Consider the following 22,143-nt stretch of genomic DNA (forward strand, 5'->3'; position numbering starts at 1 on the left):
CAAATATGAAATTATATATTTCGAAATACTATTGAATTTTATTTTTAAAATCATACAATTTGTTTTACTAAATTTTTAAAAAATTTCTACAATTTTTTTTTAATTATAAATTTGTAATCATAATATCATTAGTTTCTTTTAGATATAGAAATTTTATAAATGTTTTTTAGTTTTAATTTTTGATAACTATACAATTTTTATATGAATTTTTTTAGTAATTTATATAAGTTGATTTAATATATATAACCAAAATAAATAGATAAAAAGTTACTAAGATTAAAACTTTAAATATATACATACATATTCTTAAATATAATTTTAAATAAAAAAATTTATCTTAATCTTATATTTAATTAAATCAAATTTATATTAAATATTGGTCGAAAATAATAAAATATATAATATTAATAAATTTCAATTTTAAATAAAACTTAATTTTTTAAAAATTTATCACTGTACATGGTGCAGGAAAACAACTAGTATGTCAATATTAGTGCCTTGTTTTAACACGCTTTAACTAGATTCTGATCCTCTCTTAAAAGGGCATATATATTTTTTTGTTTTACATTTTTTTAAAAAAATTAATTTTTATATTTGTGTTTTTAATTATATTTATTTTTTATTTGTATAATATTTTTTATAATAATTAATTTAACAGTTTAATAATTATATTAAAATAGTTGGATCATACCTATATCAATAGATCATGTTCTTGTTTTAATAGTATTGATTTTCTCCTCACTCATCTTCTTTGGAGGTCTCTCTGGTGAGTAGTGTTTTTAAAGCCAGATCGGAATCTGAACCGGAAATTATTCGGGTCATGGTCCGATATGGTTCGATCGGGTCAAATCTGGTTTAATAATTAGGAGTTTTTCAAAACCAACCCATCTTTTCAAGTCAAACCCAAAACCAACTCTTTTTTATATGACTATTCATCAATGAATTTTCTATACTATCCTTATGTTTTTGAATTAGTTACAAATTTTCTATAATTATTTCATTTCTTATTAAATTCGAAATTAACAAAAAAACCATATACACTCTTAACATTTCATCAATTTATATTGATAAAAATCTGAGATATATTTAATGCCTATATAGATTATTTATATAAATTATTTTCTAAAATCTCGAGAAAATATGCCTATATAGATTATTTGTATGTACCATATTCAAATTATATCTTGTTTCTATTCTACCGTTATTCGTACTCCAAATTTCCAACATATAAATCGGTTTACCCAGATTCAAACCAGAAAGAATTATCAAACCCAAAAAGAATATTGGTTTAATTACTAAGAGTTGAGTATTTTCAATCCAATTAGAATTGATAGTTTCTTTATCAAATACACAATTTTATAACACTGGATTTTCACTCTTAATGTACAAAATACAACCAACTATAATAAAATAGACATCTAACTAGTCATCTTCACTATGAAAAGATATGAAAACTGATGCTCCTCTTAGTTTAATCTGTTATGAATATTGTGTGATGTCTATTATGGAATGTTCTAGATTTACTTGTTCCCTACTCCAAGTTACTTGTTCCCTACTCCAAGTTATTAGACTTTGTCTCCAAGCTATGTAATCCTATATAAGGAACTCATTACTCATGGAATAAGAACAATTCATTCCTCTCTAAGTCATACGACTCTCTCTCTCTCTCTCTAGTTCGATCTATTCTAAGACAAGAACACTAGGATTAGAACACGTTATCAGCACGAGACTCTAAACCCTAGCTAAAATCCAGCGACCACAAAAACCCTAATTTCAGCCGCAACTTCAAACCGAAATATCTCCCTAACCGTAAGGATCCAGACTGTGAGTAATATATTAAATTGAAGCTCTTGACGAGACGAATCCAGCGCCGCAGACCACGCATCAATCCGACTCCAGACGCGCCGTCACCTCCCAGTGCAAGCCGCGCCGTCAAAAATCATCCAAAACCCTAATAGCCGCCAACTCCTTATCTCTCTTAATTTCGATATCTATTGTTCTTAGATCTCATATTAATCCAACTTTGAAACTTTCATTGTTGATTATTCAAGGTTTCTAAAAGAGGAACCAAGAAGAAAAGATCGGCAAAGATTAAGGTAAGATCTCAAGAACCCTAATCTTTACTTGTGGTTCAAGCAATTTGGATTTCAAACTTCTCTTCATCTTAAATCCGATTTTAAAAAAAAAAAATTTGCGATTTGATTTGGTTGATTTTAGTTCTTGTTTATTTTAAAATCAAAACCTTAAACCCTTAATAGTTTTACATGACTTTAGTTTTGTATGGACAACAAGTGATACCCCTTTAAGAATGACACGCTATATGTCCAAACAAAATTTAAGGTCAATGTTTAACCTAATCCTAAAAACAGATTTGAATTTTAAACCCTAATCCTTAAAGTTTAAATCTGATTTTAAGAAACCCTAAACCCTAAAATATAAAGCATGTGATTACATGGCTTTTGTTTTGAATGGACAACAAGTGATACCCCTTTAAGGATGACACGCTATATGTCCAAACAAAACATAAGGTTAATGTTTTCCACATCTTTTGCTCGATGATGCACACCATAGTGTGGCTAGACCATGATTTTCTTTTAGGTCAATGATGCATACCAATAGGTATGACTAGACCATATGAAGTAAAGGTCGATGATACGTACTCTTAAGTACGATTAGACCATAAAACAAAATCAATGGTCGATGATGTTCACCCTCAGGTGCAACTAGATTTTTCACCTATGATTCACGGTGATCATCCACGATGATCCGCGTTGATCTATGATCCATGATGATCCTCGATGATCCGCGATGATCTACGATGATCAGTGATCCGAGGTGATCCACGGTGATCCTCGATGATCCACGGTGATCCACAATCACCGGTGATGGATGATGCGCACCACAGTGCAGCTAAATCACGATCCGTTTTATTTGGTCGAGGATGTGTACTGAATGGTACTACTAGACCATTAAACCGCATGGGTCGATGTAGCATACCATATGGTATGGCTAAACCATGCACTCTTCCATCCCACTATTTTCAAGGGATTTATAAATCAAATAAGTTGATTAAGTGATGGATGAGTTATGAGAAAGTAAATTTCCAAAGAGAATGCAAACTGGCCGTATGGCCCTCTTATTTGTTTGCTGGCAATGTGATTTAATTGTGTAATAGCCGAATGGCATTGGTCACACAAGCCATATGGCTTTATTGTTTACATACTGGCCGAGTGCCTTTTATTTCTTGGATAGCCAATGGCATCAGAAAATTGTATGTACTAAAACAAATCATTTTGATATGATTCAGATGTCGAGACTCCATCACTCGGATTACCCAGCCCTTGATCTCAATGGAGACAATTACCTTGATTGGGCGATGAACACTTCAGCCGATTTAAAGTCTAAAGGACTTGGGAAGTGTATCAAATACGGCAATGATACCCTTGCATATCAAAGGCGTAGAGCTGTTTTGATAATGAGAAAGCATCTCGTGAAGGATCTGTATGATGAGTGCAGCTACATCAACGATCCTTACGATCTCTGGTCGAGATTGAACACCATGTTCTTAGAGCCATTACTAGATGAGTCCATGAAAGAATGGAAGGCTCTGAGGTTCCAGGATTATGAATCCGTGGATGACTATCACTTTGATCTTATGAGAATGACCTATAGTCTTAAACTATGTGGTGAAGTGATAACAAACTATGACTTGTTAAGCAAGACTCGTGACACTATCCATTCAAAGGAAGTGTTGTTATCACATAAGGCTAAAGGTTTCACAACCTATTACGACCTTCTCTCATACCTTTCAGCTCTTGAGAAAAAGAAGCAGAAAAGGAAAGTCAACCTCGACAAACTCGACTATGTTATGGAGATAAGTGCCGAGTATCAATGTGAGATGATATACGGTGATGCTGAAGAAACTAAGAAAAGAAAATTCGGGTGGACTCATATAGATGATGAGATTGGTTTATTCATTGAATAGAGAACCAAATGTGAGCCACGTCCAAGATGTTATTATGGACTGGCCGGCTATTGTTTAAGCCTTTTGACATTCTGATTTCATACTTATGATTTGGTGTTTTCTTTTAAATATAATTTGTCATTCAAATTTCATAGCATTAATAAAAGTTTTTCTTTTATCTTGATTGATTTGCTTGAAAAATATTTTTGATTGACAAATGAGAATGAAAACTCGAGAAGAGTATAGACCACCACGCCTAAGGCATGGCCTTAAGAGGCACGAAATTTTTCACCTAAGACCCATTGAGAGAGACCCAAAATCGCCACTGGCCGTGGACAAGGATACCACAATAACCGTGGTTGTAGATCCAATCATGGCCGAGGAGGGAGTAAAGGTCGAAATGGCATTACAAGCCACATCAAAATGGTTTCTATAATAAACCAATGGGCAAAGCAAAAGGAAATGTCCCTTTAGCTTATGAAAATCGCTAAAGGTATACATATAAAAGAGGTCGAGACTACATTCTCCCTACTGATCTAAAACTATGCTAAGGATCAGTGTGATAAGGCATAAAAGCCTAGGTAACCAGTAAGGTTCACCAACGAATTTATACACTTTATGGCATGACCGGATTAGCCATCTTGGACTGAACTTGATTAATAAGGCACAAAGAGTTATCCCATAAGATCTCACGTTGTGAAACATGTACACAAGGGAAACTCAGTAGGCTTCATTGTTCCAAGCAACACGAAAGTATAATCTGATCATGAGGATAGTGAGAACAAAACCCGTGATCATGACCAGATCACAAATTCGTGTATCATGGTCTAAAACCATGCTGACCGTCCAAGCATTACGTTTAAGTGAGGACAAACAAACGTATTTTATAGCATGTTCATGAGGGGGAGAATAAACACTCCGTGTGGTCCATGACCATACTATAAAACCCGAACATGATAAGCCTGGCTGAAGGCAATAAGGCATTATAGCTTGGCCGTATAAGGCATAACCTATAAGGTTGAGACTTCAAAAGTCTATAAGCTTGGGTACACCACAAGAATACATGTATGAAAGATAAGATACATCAGGCCATATAAAGTGAGCATAGATATTCCCGTCTAAAGATGCTAAAGGGTCATAATCATAGACCATCCTAAGAGTCTATGAATAAACCACCACATACCTATGTGCCATCTAGGATGGAATACCTCATCTAAGGATGAGATGAAAATCAGGAATATATGTTGGATAAGAGAACATGATCTTTCTCCCACGAATTCAGTGAGACCATGAGCCAAACAAAGGTGATCATATTGTGGCCAAGGTACACGGATTACATACAAGATGAATCCGACTATCCAACATCATGGAGAAAGCTATAAGCTGGTAAATAGAAAGTGAAAGTGGAATGGTTTTAACCATCCAAGTCTTGGCAAAGATCCTCGGACCAGATATATATGTACTGGACGTCCATAAACAAAGAAAAAATGATAGCCAGACAGACCCGAAAGAATGACTAAGTCATACCAGCTTAGCACCACTATATAAATGTCCTAGTAGAGACATAATCAAGTTGCTGTAGAAGTCTATACAAGATAGACCAGTATGCTCCATATGTAAGGAACCTCAGATATAAAGAGAAAAGGTGCTCATAATGATAGATCCGGGTTCATGAAAGAGAAACCATACTAGACAATGAGATAAGACCGGCCGGTCCTAAGGTACAGGAATCATACAATGTAGCTTTGCAAACTACAAAGTATTCAATGATCCTGATAATAATAAAATCTCAATCGATTGTATCATGTCTAGAACGCGATAGAATGCGATGGAACATTATATAAGGTGTCGACACATACATACACTCATAAGTGATAAAGAGAAAGCACTTGAGCATAAGAGATATGCGAGGATCACTAACCCACGTAAGAGTACTCATAGAGAATAAAATGGGACGTGGAGTTAAGCCCAAAGAATGTATGAGATGGGCGTATTGGCCAAATACATAAGATAGACGCCATCTAACCAGTGAACAGATGAGTCTTGTGAGGAAAAGAAAATCGTGAGCAGTAGAACATGAAAATACAAACAAGTGGTCGTACATGTTGCTACATGAATCATTCAATGGAATGGCTAAATCACACAAGGATACTCACAGGGACTAAGGAACAAGGAAATAAATTCCTATGTGGTGAATGCTACTACCCAATATCGAAATTGATAAATATCTGGGCATATAAGAAAGATGTAGTAGACAATTGATATCTCACTGGATATATATATAAAGGTAATATAAAATACCTTGAAAAATGAGAAAGAAGTTCTCATAGAACAACATCGTTCCTGCGTTGTTCATGGACTGAAATGCAGCTGCATGCGTGTATGTACACACAATATGATAAGACTAAGTGATGCTTAGTAGAAAGTTCTATAAGAACGTTTCAGATCAGTCCATATAGTAGTCGATATATTCCTTGTGTTTATGCTTAAAGAAAGGATGATTAAGATCATTGATCCTTGGAAAGGCTATGAAGAGACTACGATGATCTATAGTAGAGATCATTAGCCGTATATGAATGTTGGGATCTATGATCCAATGTACCAAGAATAGATTGATCAAATGGTCTGAGAATCCATCAGATTCACGACCAAAGGGAACCATACCGACTAGGATCATGTCCGACCTAGTTCGACCTTAATCATCATTGGTCCCGACCAATCCATCCCGTCCAGCTTGTTCCGACCAGTTCCTCTAGGTCTTAAATCCGACCTAAACCATCCAAGTGAGAGGAACGTCCTATTGACCAAAAGGTGGCTTAGTTTTGATTAAACTTCAAACTATAACACAATAGCCACTTCATGAACAGACCGTGGACATATACTAAAAGTTCATAAAGAGTTTTGGTCAAAGGATATGAATAAGATATATAGTGGACAAGAACATAATCCGGATGGATTATGGATGATGTCATGATCCGGACAGATCATAGACATACAAAGACATTCATGGTCGAATTTATCTAAGAGAGATAAACCACATGATCCAAATGGACCATGAATATCATGAAAGCATTTTGCTGATGCAGGTTACTAATCCGACCCACACAGTGCTAAGTCCCAAACTGGTTATGTTTTCACATATGGAGGTACAACCATTTCATGGAAATCAGTCAAGCAGACTATATCAGCCACATCATCCAATCACTCGGAGATATTGGCGATTCATGAAGCAAGCAAAGAGTGTGTCTGGTTGAGACTCATGACACACCATATTCGGACAGCATGTGGGATCACGGATGGTAAAGACGAGCCGACCGTTCTTTACGACGACAATGCGGCCTGCATAGCTCAGCTCAAAGATGGTTACATCAAGGGTGACAAGACTAAGCATGTTCTCCCCAAGTTCTTCTTCACCCACGATCTTCAGAAAGAAGGAGAGGTCAAGGTACTCCAAGTCAGATCCAGCGAGAACTCAGCCGACCTCTTCACTAAGGCATTACCAACATGCACGCTCAGGAAGCTTATGCAGCAGATTGGTATGCGATCACTGAGAAGCCTACAGTGATGTTCACTTCAGGGGAAGTAATGCGGTTGTACTCTTTTTCCTATCCATGGCTTCCCGTTTTTACCAAATTGGGTTTTTGGGTTTACCATGGAAAGGTTTTAACGAGGCAGTATTCCAAACGCATTACAAACTCTAGACGGTTATGGCATTACATTCTCGGTTTTTAACGAGATAGCATCTTACACGCATAATGGACATCAAGGGGAAGTGTTATGAATATTGTGTGATGTCTATTATGGAATGTTCTAGATTTACTTGTTCCCTACTCCAAGTTATTTGTTCCCTACTCCAAGTTATTAGACTTTGTCTCCAAGCTATGTAATCCTATATAAGGAACTCATTACTCATGGAATAAGAACAATTCATTCCTCTCTAAGTCATACGACTCTCTCTCTCTCTCTCTAGTTCGATCTATTCTAAGACAAGAACACTAGGATTAGAACATAATCTAATATTCTAAACGTTGTATTATATCAACTTTCCCAATAGATATTGAGTCATCAAGAATCTTTTTATAAGCAATTTTGATTATTATTTTGGTAATATAAACCCCTAAATGTTACAAAAATAATAATCAAAATTTCTGATAAAAACATTTCAGTTAAATTATAAAATAGAATAGAACAAATAGAATAAAAGTTTCGAATAATCATATTTTTAAATTGGTATGAATCAATTTTTATTTGGTTAAGTCTATTTGGATCGGTTTTTAGATTTAGATCTATGTGAGGCGATTTTTCGGTTGTGGTTCTTTTGAGTATATAATATTTAGATCTAATTAGGTATTAATATATTTTTGATTCGGTTTTAGGTCAATTTTTTTCAGATCGGTTTTGCTTTGGTTGTTTGGATCCGCATAAAATACATAGGCAAATACATAGGCTAGTAGTGGGTGTTTTCAAAGTACAGAATATCAGTAAAAAACAACAGGTAGTTAGTCTGAAAAGTTGGAAACTGTACGAAGTCTTAAAGTTCTTTCTGAGGGAATAAAAAAAAAACAACATGGGGTGTCTTTGCATCAAAATTCATCAGAAAAAAAAACAGAATTGTCAATACAACAACGACAAGTAGTGAGTGTTAAACAGAGTAGTCCACAGAGATTATCATATTCAAAGAGAAACCCTAAACCCTAATTTCTCCAGAGAAGAATGCGGAAGAAATGAGAGCTAGTGTGGGTGAGATTAAACCCTTCAGATTCATGGATTCCGGGTCGGATCCTTGATCAATCCGAACCGTTTGGAATCCTGGTTTCCTTCTTCGACCTAATGGAACCACGCTACGTTCCAAAACCCTGTCTCCGAAGCTTCGAGCGCGATTTCGAAACATTGGTTGCAGATTCATGGAGGTTCCGCCACTTGGTGAACAGAGCTCTGCAAACGCACTTCTGGAATGTCTCCTTTGGGCTATGGTGTTCTTGCCAGCAGCCGATCGATTCGCCCGGATACTCTCTCCCTTGCTCTCTTCCTCTTAGTTCCGATTCGGCTCTGAGTTTTGTTCGAGAGATGGCAGTTTCGCAGCAGAGGGTGCCTCTTCGGAGATTAGCTGAGACCAACAGTTCCACCGCTCATATCCTTAGTTTTAGGCGTTTTGCTGTTGATTTTAATAGCTCCGAATCTCTCTATGAAGAAAGTAAGAGCGAAAAGTTAATACTTTTTCTACTGTTCTCAGTTTAATTAGTAAAGAAACCACAACTGATGTTATTAATATGCTTTAAAAGTTACTCAACGGCAAAATACTCTTACTGTTTCCTCAGTTAGTTAGTTTTAGTTGAAGTCAAATCTGAGTGGTGATCTATATTCCCTTGTTTACCAAGTTCTGATACATTTGTATTCTCGTGTCAATATATGTACGTACAGGTGCAAAGCTAATGGATCGTGTAGAGGAACCAGATTGGTATCTCCATCCCTCCAACAAGATCAACCTGGTTCCTCCTATGTTTCACGAGACAACACCAGACCTGGTCCCTTGTTCTTCTTCTGAGCAGCCTGTTGATAAGTTAGTTCAGATTTGCACATTCAAATTGAGAAACCCTCTAAACAACTCTGATTCAAGCATTATGAAAGCTTGTGAAACCACATCTGACCATGAGGATGCAGACAGAAGCAGACGCTGTCACTGGGATCAGAGTATTTGCTTACTGAATTCAGAATATCCTATAATAGAGGAAGATAATACCACTTGCATTGGAACTCTTGATGATGGTTCAGATGATAGAAGTGTGACATCATCCGCAATGCAGTTGTCACCCTTGCTTGATGCAACTAAGGACAAGGCTTTTCTGGCAAAGCCTGTTTCTTTTGTTGTTCACCAGAATCTAGCCTGTTCAAACAAAGAGCTCGGTTCTGGTTATGTAGGCGTTGCACCTGCAGAGAAATTACAAGACTTGGAAGTTGCAACAACTGCTGAAAACCAGATCAGAGAAGTTGATAATATCAGATCCATTGGGATCAAAAGGAAAGCTAGTCGAGACAAAGCATCATGTAACTCCCAGAGAACGAAGAAAGGATGCCAACAGTCCATTTTTGCTGATAAACCGCAGAATCTACTGCTGTTTGAAGATAAGCGTTTTGATGATCCAAAATGCTTGCAAATGAAGTTCTTGAGTACACATGGGAATCTCCCATCTAGATCACAACTGTTGAAGAGATTCAGCGTGTTTGGGAAAATAGATGCGTCAAGAACTGATGTAAACCCTGAGGGAAGCTCTGCGAAAGTAGTATTCCTGCAGAGCATAGACGCAGTGACAGCTTATCAATTTGTCAAAAAGATTAAGCTAGGACGGTCTAAGGTAGTATCGGCTTGGTGCCTTTAAGGAAGACATTGGAGTAAACATGAATGTATAAAATAACTTTGAAGATGAATGTGACTATAGACTAGGTTTGCATTATCGATCAGCTTCAAATTATTTCATCTGTTTAGAAAGAATATGTTGAGCGGAAGCAGTAAGCTGCCAATCTGGTAACTTCATAAGCAAAAGTCTATTAAAATGTGTAAAAAAACATGTATTCCTATGTAGACGATACATGGTGGACAAGGAACATGACAAATATTATGAGTGGATAACATGGACTATGGATTGTGAATAACCAGTGGTGGACACAGATTTTTGGACAACATACTGGACATAGTTTGGTGAACAAAAATATATGATCCAGAATTAATATTCTTAATATATTATACAGACACTTAATTTCAACTTAATATTTAATTCACTAAGATTACATACATGAACCAAAATATCTAGAGAACCTACATCAAAAGCACGACTGGACAAACAGAACAACACGTTCAGAAGGCTGTTACTCTGTGTTTTTCACGGAAGAAGCTAATACTGAGGTCATACGAGTACAATCAGACTCAGACCTTACCAAAATGAGTTCACACGCATTCTTGCTCGTTTTATCAAACTCAATCCTATGCATCTACACTGCTGTTGTTCTCCTCTTCCTCTTTATTCCCCCAAGCCAAGATGTTCTTCTTCCCTAATTGAATTCCCATAGCTGCAATCTCTCTTCTCTTATTGTGTTTTTAACGAGTCTTGTAACAAAGGAGACTCTTCTTGTTGGCTTCCTCTACGAGTATTGACAACTGTAGCAGAGAGAGAAAGAGAGAGACTTTTGTACCCTGTTGACTAATGCTAGAGGATTCATCGTCTGCAAGCAACATTCAGTTTTGTAAGATTGAATAGTACCGTAGGAAGCTCACTGCTGAGTAATAATGAATGTCCCTAATGATATGTTTTGCTTATAAAACTTGTTATTGAAGATGCGAGCAGAGATCATTACCAGTACAAAATGTTTGCAAAGAGTATTATATGTGAGAACAAATTACCAAAAACATAACAAGAAGAAGTACACAAGCTCAAATTTTACTTAGCTTGTTAAACATTTTATTACAATTGATTAAGACATCAGAGATACAAACCAAATAAACCGGTATGAGTTCGATCAATTTTCTATCATGTGAGAAAAACTGATCGAGACCAGACCGAACGTATACTCTCCTAAAAATTACATGAGCAATAAGTCATCAGACCAGGAGAGATCCACATCATCATAGGACATCAGACCTTCAAAAATACTATCGAAATCAAGAGCCATCGTCGCTTCTTCCAAGCTTTTTTCAGCTGCAGCAGGCAACGATGATACAGAGTTGTTGTTGTTGTTGTTGTTGCAGGTTTCCTCAGATACGCTGTGATCCTCTTCTTCTTCTTCTTCTTTGTCAACAAGAGGCAGGCAGGTCTGGTAAATCATCATAGGTAATGATAGTATCCAAATCAAGATCCATCGTCACTTCTTCCCAGCTTCTTTCTGCTGCAGATGATACAGAGTTGCTGTTGTTGCAGGTTTTATCAGATACACTCTGATCCTCTTCTTCACAATCACAATCTTGGAGGAGTTTATGAAGATCCATCTCGCTCCATTCATCCGACTCAGGTGAAATCTCAACCATGTCCTCGTCGTCTATCCTTGTTGTTGTTGTTAGGGTTTGATCTTCCAATTCCTTGAGACGGCTGTATAGTACTTTCATAGACTCCATCGCTTCCATAAGCTCTTCCGGATCATTCGAGTTGACGAGCTTCTCATCGTCCCACCAAAACCCTAACCCTAGGTCCTTGTGAGCCATACAGATACCTAGGTCTTCTCTCGTCGCTTTGGTATTATCACACGTTGAAACAGGAGCAAGTCTCTGTCCGGAGAGATAAGCGGAGACCACGGACTCAACGGAGGAGTGACCAAACGAGAAGAAAGGAACGTTGGAGTTTGAAGAAGATGGTGTCGCTAAGATTGCGATTTGAGCGTCGGTGATTACACAAAGCTGAGCCGCTTTGCTGTAGAGACCGTCTCTGCGTTTCGTGAAAGTAGTAGCACGCGAAGCTTTGTCAGTGATCTTCGTCATCACAGGCTTCCTCTTCGTACCTCCCTTCTTCACCATATTTCTTTCACGATCAAAAATGAAACCCTAATTGAAACGATCTTTCACGAACAAAAACGAAACCCTAACTGAGAGTTGAGACAAGAGTCGAGAGAGAGAGAGAGAGAGAGTTTCTTTGTGTGCGCGTAAACGATCGTTCACTGAACAAAAACGAAACCCTAATTGAGACGAGAGTCGAGAGAGAGAGAGAGAGAGAGAGAGTTTCTGTGTAAGCGCGTAAAAGATTAAGAAGATAGCGAAAGCATAAACTACACACTCTCTCTCGGGAATATATAGGCTCCGTCGGTGGATTGATAATTAAATTATTTAACTTTACTATTTCCTTTTTTATGTTAAACCCCGCCACTAATCTGTAATTAACAATTAATTAATTAACTCACAACATACTTTTTTTCTTTAACATGAAAACAAAAGGCATTCCTTTTTTTCTTAAAAACAGCAACGAACAGACCGGTTCGTTCTTAGCTAACTCGTACGGTCGTACCATGTTCGAATTATATCATATTTCTATGCCGTTGTTCTTACTCCAAATTTCCAACATATAAATCGGTTTACCCAGATTTAAACCAGAAAGAACTATCAAACCCAAAAAGAATCTTGATTTAGTTACCAAGAACTGAGTATTTTTAATCCAATTAAAATTGATAGTTTCTGTATCAAATACACCATTTACTAACACTGGATTTTCACTCTGAATGTACAAAATACAACCAACTATAATAAAATAAAATATTCAATATTTAATACAACCAACTATAATAAAATAGACAATATTTACTAGGGACATCAAGAATCTTTTTATAAGCAATTTTGATGATTATTTTGTAACATTTTACGTAATATAAAACTTTAAATGTTACAAAATAATAATCAAAATTAATGATAAAAGTGTTCAGCTAAATTATAAAGTAAATATATAAAAAAAAAAAATATAGTTTCAGATAATCATATATTTAGATCGGCATGAATCGGTTTTTATTCGGTTAAATTTATTCGGATCTTTTTTTGGATTTGGATCTGTTTGAGTTAATTTTTCGGTTTTGATTCTTACGATATATAATATTTGGAACTAACTAGGTAATTTTATATTTTCGGTTCGGTTTTGAATCAAATATTTTCAGATCGGTTTCAGTGTTTGGTTTTTGGAATCCGGATATAAAATGCTTAGGCTAGTGGGTGTTTTCAAAATACAGAATATCAGTGAAAAAAACAACAGGTAGTTAGTCTGAAAATTTGGAAACTGTAGGAAGTGTCGTAGTTCTTACTGAGGGAATAAAAACAACATGGGGTGTGTCTCTGCATCAAATTCATCAAAACACAGAGATAAATCATATTCAAGTAGAAACCCCTAAACCCTAATTTCTCCAGAGAAGAATGTGGAAGAAAGGAGAGCTAGTTTGGGTGAGACTAAACCCTTCAGATTCGTGGATTCCGGGTCGGATCCTTGATCCATCCAAACCGTTAGGAATCCTGGTTTCCTTCTTCGACCTAATGGAACCACGCCACGTTCCAAAAACCTGTCTCCGAAGCTTCGAGCGCGATTTCGGAACTCTGATTGCAGATTCATGGAGGTTCCGCCACTTGGTGAACAGAGCTCTGCAAACGCACTTCTGGAATGTCTCCTTTGGGCTTTGGTGTTCTTGCCAGCCGCCGATCGATTCGCCCGGATACTCTCTCCCTTGCTCTCTTCCTCTTAGTTCCGATTCGGCTCTGAGTTTTGTTCGAGAGATGGCAGTTTCTCAAAGGGTGCCTCTTCGGAGATTAGCTGAGACCAACAGCTTAACCGCTCAGATCCTTAGTTTTAGGCGTTACACTGTTGATTTCAATCGCTCCGAATCTCTCTATGAACAAGTTAGGGAAAGTAAGCTGTGCTTTTTTTTCTACTGTTCTTGTTCTCAGTGCTAGATGCTCAGTTTAATTAGTGTTAGTATTCGATTACTTATAGAGGAACTTAAAGAAGCCAAATTTTAAAGTTAATATATATGCTCTGTTTACACAAGCAAGACGAATGATTGATACACTGTTACATTGCTTTTGATTTTTTTTTTGTATTCTCAAATAGTTCTGTCATTGTGTGTGTGTGTACAGGTGCAAAGCTAATGGATCGTGCAGAAGAATCAGATTGGTGTCTCGATCCCTCCAACAAGATGGACGACAGTAGTGATTGGAGTCTAAGAGATCCGTTGCCTAAGGATATCCATTGCTGTTCTTTTGATAAAGTAGTTCAGCGTTGGGATACGAGGAGCCCTGTGATCACCTCTTATTCTAGCGGCGTTATGAAAGCTTGCCGAACCATGGCTAGAATATCTAATCATGAGGATGCAGTGAACTTTGAGACTAATGTTCAGGTGCAGGAGGAGCATAATAGCGCTGTACAAGAGTTGGAAGATAGAAATGACCATGTTGACGATGAGAAATGTCACAGTGAAACAAGTGACAAGGAAATTGAGACATCTAGGAGCGAAGAGGAGTTGGAGATTGATTCAAGGAATAGCACATCATTGGTAGGAGAGGAGAACCCGAACTGTAGTGTTAGAGAATGCTGTGAAGCTGAGCAGAGTAGCTGCTTACGGAATTCAGAATTTCCCGTTGAAGATATAATAGAGGCAGACACCACTGTTGCTGCCCAACGAGAAGCAGCTCCTGATGTTATCATCGGAACTCTTGATGACATCATTGGTTCAGATGATAGAACTGTGACATCTGCAAAAAAGTTGTTACCCTTGCTTGATGCGAGTAACGACAAGGCTTTTCTGGCAAAGCCTGTTTCTTTTGTTGTTCTGGAAGCTTACCAGAATCTAGCTTGTTCAGTGGAAGACACATCTGCTAACCCAAGAAGCAAGCTTGATAGCTCTATGATCAGTGCCAGTACCCTGGATGAGGATCGTTCAGATAGAAGTAATTTCAATGGAACACGTGAGAACTGCCATGACGATGCATTAGAGTTAGGTTCTGATGATGTAGCCATTGCACCTGCAGAGAAATTACAAGACTTGGATGTTGCAACAACTGTTGATGATATCAGACCCATTGGGGTTAAAAGGAAAGCTAGTCGAGACAAAGCATCAGGTAAGTCCAAGAGAAGAAAGAAAGGATGCCAACAGTCTATTTCTGCTGATAAACCAAAGAATCTACAGCTGTTGAAAGATAAACGTTTTGCTAATCCAAAATGCTTGCGAATGAAGTTCTTGAGTACTCATGGCAATCTCCCATCCAAATCAGAACTGTTGAAGAGATTCAGCGTGTTTGGGAAAATAGATGCTTCAAGAACTGATATAAACCCAGAGAGAAGCTCTGCGAAAATAGTATTCCTGCAGAGCATAGACGCAGTGACAGCTTATCAATTCGCAAGGAGCAAAAAGTTTAAGCTAGGACGGTCTAAGGTAATGTATCGGCTGGATGCCTTTGAGGGAGACACTGAAGTAAACAAAGCTCCTTTGTCTCAGAAGCCTGAACAGTCTGTTCCATCACCAAGATCATGTAACACAGTTCGTTAGATAAAGAAGAGGAAAGAAGTCATCTCAAGGTGAAATTCCAAATGGCCACCAACTCATGACGACCATGGTTGTGTGCATAGCTTCTCAATGTTGTATAGTAGCCAGGGCAGGGCCTATACATAACGTAGAAGTTGCAAGTTCTTTGTCCTTAATGTTGTATAATATTGGCATGTTTCATGCTATAGTTGACATAGTTTACACACGTATACAATAAAGCTTTGAAGATGAATGTGACAATAGACTCGCTTTCCATTATCGATCTACTTTGATTATTTCATCTGTTTAGAAATTTGGGAACTTAATGAAGAAAAAGAAAGGATAAGTCGAGAGGAAGTAGCAAGCTGGTAAGTTCAAAAATCAAAAGTTTACAAAAAGGCTAAAGGCAAAAATTTAGAGCAAGGCAGGTCGCTTCCATGAATGATCATCTTCATGGTTGTTGGATTCACTGGGTCGTTTGCACTCACACTTCTTGCAAACACTGTTTCTCCTATAGTTCAAGAAGTCGCATCTGCAGAAAGAAAAAGAAAAACACATTTTAAGGTCGGTTGGTATAGAAAAATAAGAATCTAAATTAGAGAAAGGGGTAAGAGAGACGCACGAGGGACATTCCCATTCTCCAGGCTCAAGTTGCCTTTGGGGACGTTGTTCCCGACACTGTTTACACTTTTTGTTGCTAGAAAAGTTCATGAATCCACACCTAACACACACACGCAGAAGTGGTATGATCGGATCAGTACACAGGAGCAACTAATCTAACTACATGAGAACTTTAAAAGATAAGAGTTATAGAACACAAAGAGTAGAAGCTAGGTAAAGATGAACAAACCCAGAGCAGTTCCAGTCTCCCTTTTTCATTTCAATATTCTCCATTGAACTTCTCTTCGGTCCCTTTGCTTTGCATTTCAGACAGCTCTGGTTTCTTGAGAAGTTTGAGAAATTGCACCTGTGAAATCAGCAAGGTTATATTCAATGAGGGTAATGTCATAAAAGGCTTCTATTCAACATGCAATTGTGAGAGTTAAGACTTACTCAGGACATAGCCAGTCTCCTTCCTTGACAACAGCAGCAACAGATCGTCTGTCAGCGACTTCATTGCACTCTCGGCATCTTTCATTTCTCGCAAAGTTTAAAAAGTCGCATCTGTAGAGAGAAACACACAAAAACACTCATTTCTCAAAGCAATGTTTTAAACTCTTCTTCAACACCACTAGATAGATCTTCAAGATTCAGTAAGTTAAGAGCTAATCATTCTTAGAAACCACTTACTTAGGACACGCCCAGTCTGCATTGTACTGAGACCGAACACGTTGAGAAGGCTCATCACTCCTAGATTTAAAAACTCTCTCCTTAGGAGGCAACGCTACCTTGGCCGCCGCAGGTTTGGGCAAAACAGGATTTACAGGCTTCTCACTGAGCTCAAGCAACTCCAAAAGAAGTCTTCTTGCAGACTCATGAACAAGTTCCTTCCCCGGTGAAATCTCTCCTCGAGAGACAACAACAGAATCAAGCGCATTGAACAGTAGCAAACGCATGACATCAACAGTCCGAGCATCAGCTTCAGAGTCCTTGAGTATCACGTAAGCTCTATCACAAGAGCCACGAAGCTCACAAGAGCCACAAACCTAAAGAATCAAAAAAGATTAATCCTTACACACTAATGGAAACAATATATGTAGTTAAAGTAGTTACATCTCCTTCGTCTAATTTAACATGAGCTCGAATCCTCTTGGATGAGTTAACAGTTTTGCGAAAGAGATTAGGGCAACCACGCTCCACGAGAGATTGTATATCTCCCGACGACAAGGATCTGCAATCAAAAGGGTGATGACGTCATCAGTAATACGAACGGTTACAGTGAGAAAGGTGAGAACTTTTTTTTTTGTAAAACCTAAGAACGTCGTAGCGATCGCGAGCGAAGCTGAGACAAGCGTCCTTGACAACGTTCATTTCTTGATAAACGGTGTCGTCTTCGATGTTTTTGGTGAAGTAGCCTTTCGTCTTCAGGCGGTCGACGAAGCTTATCCACTCTGGCCATGGATGGGGAGATTGAGACGACGGAGAATCCGAATCCACGGAGGCGGTGGCGGTTTCATTTGAGAAGCAGCGGAGGCGGTTGAGAGAAACAGAGGGGAAGCGATTGAGAGAGAGTGGAAAGGAGGAGGGGTTTTGTGGTCGGAAGAATGAGTTTCCGACTAGGAAGATTCTGGAAGAGGACATGTTCTTTGTCTCTGGTAAGATCTCACCAGAGAGTGAGGTTTTAGGAAAAGGGTTTTGGCCGGCGAATGAGTGGATAAAGAGATGGCTCCCGAGTTTCAAGTATTTGTAGTTTGGACCTCTTATTTATAAGAGTATACCATTTGTTACCACCTTTAATTACAAATTGCAGTTTTGCACCTGGAATCTCTTACATGCCTTGATTCATTTTTAATACACTTGAAAGTGTAATCAAAATTTAGTTTCAAGTGATGAATATTAAATAAAATAAAAACGTTTGATAGCTGAAAACACTAAAAACCTGTTTTCAAATAGAAATTTCAACACACACACTTTAAAAATTACAAAAACACACAAAATTAACTATTTTGAATGTTGTAATAATCTTTATATAATTTTTCTTTTAAACCACAGCCTTAGTTATTGAACTTTAAATAATTTGCTTAAGACTAATGTTTAAATAGAAATAATTTCTCCATCTCAGAAATACTAAGCTCTCTATGTTGTTTGTTTTGTACAACAGGGGGTTTGAAAGGCTCAATTAGAAAAGTTATTTGAAGTTCGTATAAATATTTTATGTTTTTGGTAATTTATTTAACTAGACCATGAAAACAAGATATTTCGCATAACAAAGAAACCTCGAAGTTATCTCGAGGCAAACACACGCAGAGCTGAGCAGAGCAGAGCAGAGCTGAGGAGCACACAAAACAAAGCTCTTTTTCACTTACTCCCCACATTTTCTAACAGAATTCAGATTTGTTATAGGGTCTCTCTCTCTCTCTGTGTCTTATCCAATGCAGCCGAAGCGTCGCCAATTACTGGCGTCTCGAGCTTCGAATCTATGGGTGATCCTTGGTCTAGGCATTGCTGGGGTTCTTCTAGTTACAAAGAAGCTGAAGAAGAGAGTTCGTGAAGACTTCGGTGCCTTCATCGAGAAGCTTCTTCTGCTTCCTCCTCCTCAGCCTGCTCCTCCCAAGGCTCCTCATCCCCTCACTGCTCTCTCCTTCGCCATCTCCGACCTGTAAGTACACCTGATTAACTCTTCAACTATGATGGGCACTTTCAAAATGGTATTAGCAGAATCAAAACTGGTCCCAAGCACTTGCAAAGTTGGAATCTTTGACGTTCATATCACAAAGTATCAGTTAAAGTTTTGACTTTTGGAAAAAAAAAGTGTATAACTTTTGGGTTTATGTTTTTATTTCTGTGGCAGATTTGATGTGAAAGGCTACGTGTCTGGTTTTGGTCATCCAGAGTGGATTAGGACACATGAACCTGCTGCTTCAACATCTCCTGTGGTTTCACTTCTTGTTGAAGGTGGAGGAGCTACATGTGTTGGGAAGACTGTTGTTGATGAATTTGCCTTCAGGTTTTGTCGTCTTTGTCTTTCATTGAAAACTTGTTTCCCCCATAAGTGTTTGGTCTGATTCTTGTTTTACTACTGCTCAGCATCAGTGGAGAAACTAAGCATTATGATGCACCCACGAATCCTGCTGCTCCTTCTCATATCCCCGGTGGTTCTTGCAGTGGAGCTGCTGTTGCAGTTGCTGCTAACCTTGTAGATTTTGCTCTAGGTTAGTGTACAAGACACTCTTACTTGCTTTCCTGGTTTTAGGACTATAACTTTGGATCATAACTTGAAAAAAATGTTCAGGTATTGACACGGTTGGTGGGGTAAGAGTGCCAGCTGGATATTGCGGCGTTTTAGGATTCAGATCCTCTCAAGGGATTGTATCCAACGCTGGAATCATACCAGTGTCTTCTAGTCTTGATGCTATTGGTATGGATACATAGGACTAGAGTCTTGATCATTGTCTTAAAGTTTCAACTTCTGTTGTGTGGTTGTAAGACCCGGTGGCATCAGTTTCTGATGAATAGATATTTTTTTCTCTCTTCAGGATGGTTTGCTCGGGATCCAGACACCTTACGTCGTGTTGGCCATGTAATCTTGCAACTTCCATTTGCAGCTCAACGGAACCCGAGACAGATCATATTAGCTGATGACTATCTTCACTTGTCTATGATTCCTGTGGACCGGATAAGTCGTCAAGTGGTGATCAAATCAGCTGAGAAGCTTTTTGGGAGTAAGCCCTCTGCTCTCTTCTTAACAAGACGTTTCTCTGTCTCTTAGATTTCTACTGGTTATAATAGCATTATCCTTTCTTAATCCTCTTCAAGGACAAGCGCTTAAGCATGAGAACCTGGAGAAATATTTTGAGGCTAAGGTTCCTAGCTTGAAAGAGTTCTGTAGGGGAAAAGCCAATGGTGATGCAAAGCTCACGACATCAATGCTGCTTGCGAACGTAATGCAGCTTCTTCAGAAGTGAGTGAGAGACCATTGTTTATTTCATCATCAGAGGGTTTGAGGTTTATAAACATTGTAACAAAATATGTAGGCAAGAGTTTCTTCAAAACCATGGGGATTGGATGAGCACAGTGCAGCCATCCATTGATCCTGCGATTTACTCACAACTATGTAAGACACCAGAGCTAACCGACGAAGAGATTGAGAACCTGAACGCTATCAGGAACCAGATGCGTGTAGCTATTGGCTCACTTCTCAAGGTGTGTGTTTTCGCTGTTTCAGACTGATACCTCTTAGTTTATTTGTGTCTTAACTTACCGTTTCTTAAAGTTATACTATTATACTGTTTATGCATCAAGGATGATGGAATTCTGGTTATTCCAACGATGCCATCTGTTCCTCCAAAACTTGGTAGCAAAGAGATTACGTCCGAAGACTATCAGAACCGTGCTTCAAGTCTACTTTGCGTTGCTAGCATATCAGGCTGTTGCCAGGTCAAAATCTCACACTCCTTTTCATATGCTAGAAACAAAGTGACTACTAAACTATTCTGAGACTTTTATTTATTCTTTTGATGATGCAGGTGACTGTGCCAATTGGGCAGCATGAGAAGTGCCCTGTTTCAGTATCTTTCATTGCAAGGCATGGTGGCGATCGTTTCTTGCTAGATACGGTGCAGAAAATGTATGCCTCTCTGCAAGAGAACTCCAGCCTCATCGTTAATCCTAAATCATCCACAAATACTATTACCCAAGAAGAGTCAGCTGAGATTGCAAAAGAGAAGGTTTCAATTCATTGCTCAATAGCTCATCTTTTGGTTTAAGGATAGGAAGTGTTTCTCAGGTGGTTTTGTATGTCTCTTTGTTATATGATTAAAGGGAAACCAAGCATTCAAAGAGAAACAATGGCAGAAAGCAATTGGGCTGTACTCAGAAGCTATAAAGTTAAATGGCAAGAATGGCACCTATTACAGTAACAGAGCTGCTGCATACCTTGAACTTGCAAGGTACTATATATATCTTCCTCAGCTGCAAACTTCTTTTAGTGATATAATCTCTGTATATGGGGGCTTGAAAAGATCCTTCCTTATATGTGCAGCTTTCGTCAAGCTGAAGCTGATTGCACCAAGGCTCTTACCCTAGATAAGAAGGTACTTTTCTTCTTTTTTTTTTTTTTTTCATCAGTCACTTGCCTTGAATCTTGACATCGTATTTTAAACTCTCTCAGAACATCAAGGCATATCTACGAAGAGGAACTGCAAGAGAAATGTTAGGCAGTTTCAAGGAAGCTATAGATGGTAAGCTTTGCATAGTCTTTTCTGATGTCTTCAGCAAAAGCAAAAGAATGGAACCACTAACGTTCAAAGAACGGCTTTTTGTTTAACTCTGTAGATTTCAGTTATGCGTTAGTTCTGGAGCCAAACAACAAGAGAGCGGCTCTGTCTGCAGATAGACTAAGGAAGGTGTTCCTCCAGTGACCAGTTTTTTGTAGTTAGTAAATCTTTTGATGTTCCAGATTGTTGTCACCATTGTTTTGGGTTTTATTATAATCTGTCAAGAGACTTTGTTAAATGATATTCAGGGCATTTGAATTCGAGAAATAGAAAAAAAGGTCAAGTTTCTCCAACTGCTTTACTTATCGTTTCACCAGCCCTTAATCTACA

At 38.0% G+C, this 22,143-nt stretch overlaps 6 protein-coding genes across 7 annotated transcripts; 4 read left to right on the top strand and 2 right to left on the bottom strand.

Moving 5' to 3' along the window:
* Nucleotides 1-1,646: 1,646 nt before the first annotated feature.
* On the top strand, nucleotides 1,647-4,144 carry LOC130495999 (uncharacterized). The gene is made up of 2 exons (XM_056987718.1): nucleotides 1,647-2,096; nucleotides 3,308-4,144. The coding sequence occupies exon 2, from the start codon at nucleotides 3,308-3,310 to the stop codon at nucleotides 3,983-3,985; it is 678 nt and encodes a 225-aa protein (XP_056843698.1). The 5' UTR covers nucleotides 1,647-2,096; the 3' UTR covers nucleotides 3,986-4,144.
* A 4,418-nt stretch (nucleotides 4,145-8,562) lies between these two features.
* Nucleotides 8,563-10,416, top strand: LOC108848364 (uncharacterized). 2 transcript variants are annotated; one of them, XM_056987722.1, is made up of 2 exons: nucleotides 8,563-9,158; nucleotides 9,386-10,416. In XM_056987722.1, exons 1-2 carry the CDS (start codon nucleotides 8,795-8,797, stop codon nucleotides 10,339-10,341), a joined length of 1,320 nt encoding a protein of 439 aa, XP_056843702.1. In that variant the 5' UTR covers nucleotides 8,563-8,794; the 3' UTR covers nucleotides 10,342-10,416. The 2 variants fall into 2 exon arrangements, with proteins under 2 accessions (XP_056843702.1, XP_056843704.1); XM_056987724.1 differs by having other exon boundaries at nucleotides 9,015-9,171.
* A 923-nt stretch (nucleotides 10,417-11,339) lies between these two features.
* Nucleotides 11,340-12,565, bottom strand: LOC130496007 (agamous-like MADS-box protein AGL97). The gene has a single exon (XM_056987726.1). The coding sequence runs from the start codon at nucleotides 12,462-12,464 to the stop codon at nucleotides 11,751-11,753; it is 714 nt and encodes a 237-aa protein (XP_056843706.1). The 5' UTR covers nucleotides 12,465-12,565; the 3' UTR covers nucleotides 11,340-11,750.
* A 1,185-nt stretch (nucleotides 12,566-13,750) lies between these two features.
* Nucleotides 13,751-16,186, top strand: LOC108832873 (uncharacterized). Its single transcript, XM_018606330.2, has 2 exons — nucleotides 13,751-14,325; nucleotides 14,553-16,186. The coding sequence occupies exons 1-2, from the start codon at nucleotides 13,839-13,841 to the stop codon at nucleotides 15,959-15,961; spliced, it is 1,896 nt and encodes a 631-aa protein (XP_018461832.1). The 5' UTR covers nucleotides 13,751-13,838; the 3' UTR covers nucleotides 15,962-16,186.
* Nucleotides 16,153-18,239, bottom strand: LOC108832874 (zinc finger protein VAR3, chloroplastic). The gene is made up of 7 exons (XM_018606331.2): nucleotides 17,850-18,239; nucleotides 17,651-17,768; nucleotides 17,228-17,583; nucleotides 16,991-17,101; nucleotides 16,788-16,904; nucleotides 16,560-16,658; nucleotides 16,153-16,469 (listed from the first exon to the last, which is right to left on the bottom strand). Exons 1-7 carry the CDS (start codon nucleotides 18,176-18,178, stop codon nucleotides 16,352-16,354), a joined length of 1,248 nt encoding a protein of 415 aa, XP_018461833.1. The 5' UTR covers nucleotides 18,179-18,239; the 3' UTR covers nucleotides 16,153-16,351.
* Nucleotides 18,240-18,827: 588 nt separating this feature from the next.
* On the top strand, nucleotides 18,828-22,108 carry LOC108848386 (outer envelope protein 64, chloroplastic). Its single transcript, XM_056987746.1, has 13 exons — nucleotides 18,828-19,196; nucleotides 19,389-19,544; nucleotides 19,625-19,749; nucleotides 19,830-19,955; nucleotides 20,074-20,259; nucleotides 20,354-20,498; nucleotides 20,572-20,740; nucleotides 20,840-20,974; nucleotides 21,064-21,264; nucleotides 21,359-21,486; nucleotides 21,579-21,630; nucleotides 21,708-21,777; nucleotides 21,872-22,108. The coding sequence occupies exons 1-13, from the start codon at nucleotides 18,970-18,972 to the stop codon at nucleotides 21,955-21,957; spliced, it is 1,806 nt and encodes a 601-aa protein (XP_056843726.1). The 5' UTR covers nucleotides 18,828-18,969; the 3' UTR covers nucleotides 21,958-22,108.
* Nucleotides 22,109-22,143: the final 35 nt, after the last annotated feature.

Source organism: Raphanus sativus, chromosome 1 (genome assembly GCF_000801105.2).
Source record: "Raphanus sativus cultivar WK10039 chromosome 1, ASM80110v3, whole genome shotgun sequence".
Taxonomy (NCBI): Eukaryota; Viridiplantae; Streptophyta; class Magnoliopsida; order Brassicales; family Brassicaceae; genus Raphanus; species Raphanus sativus.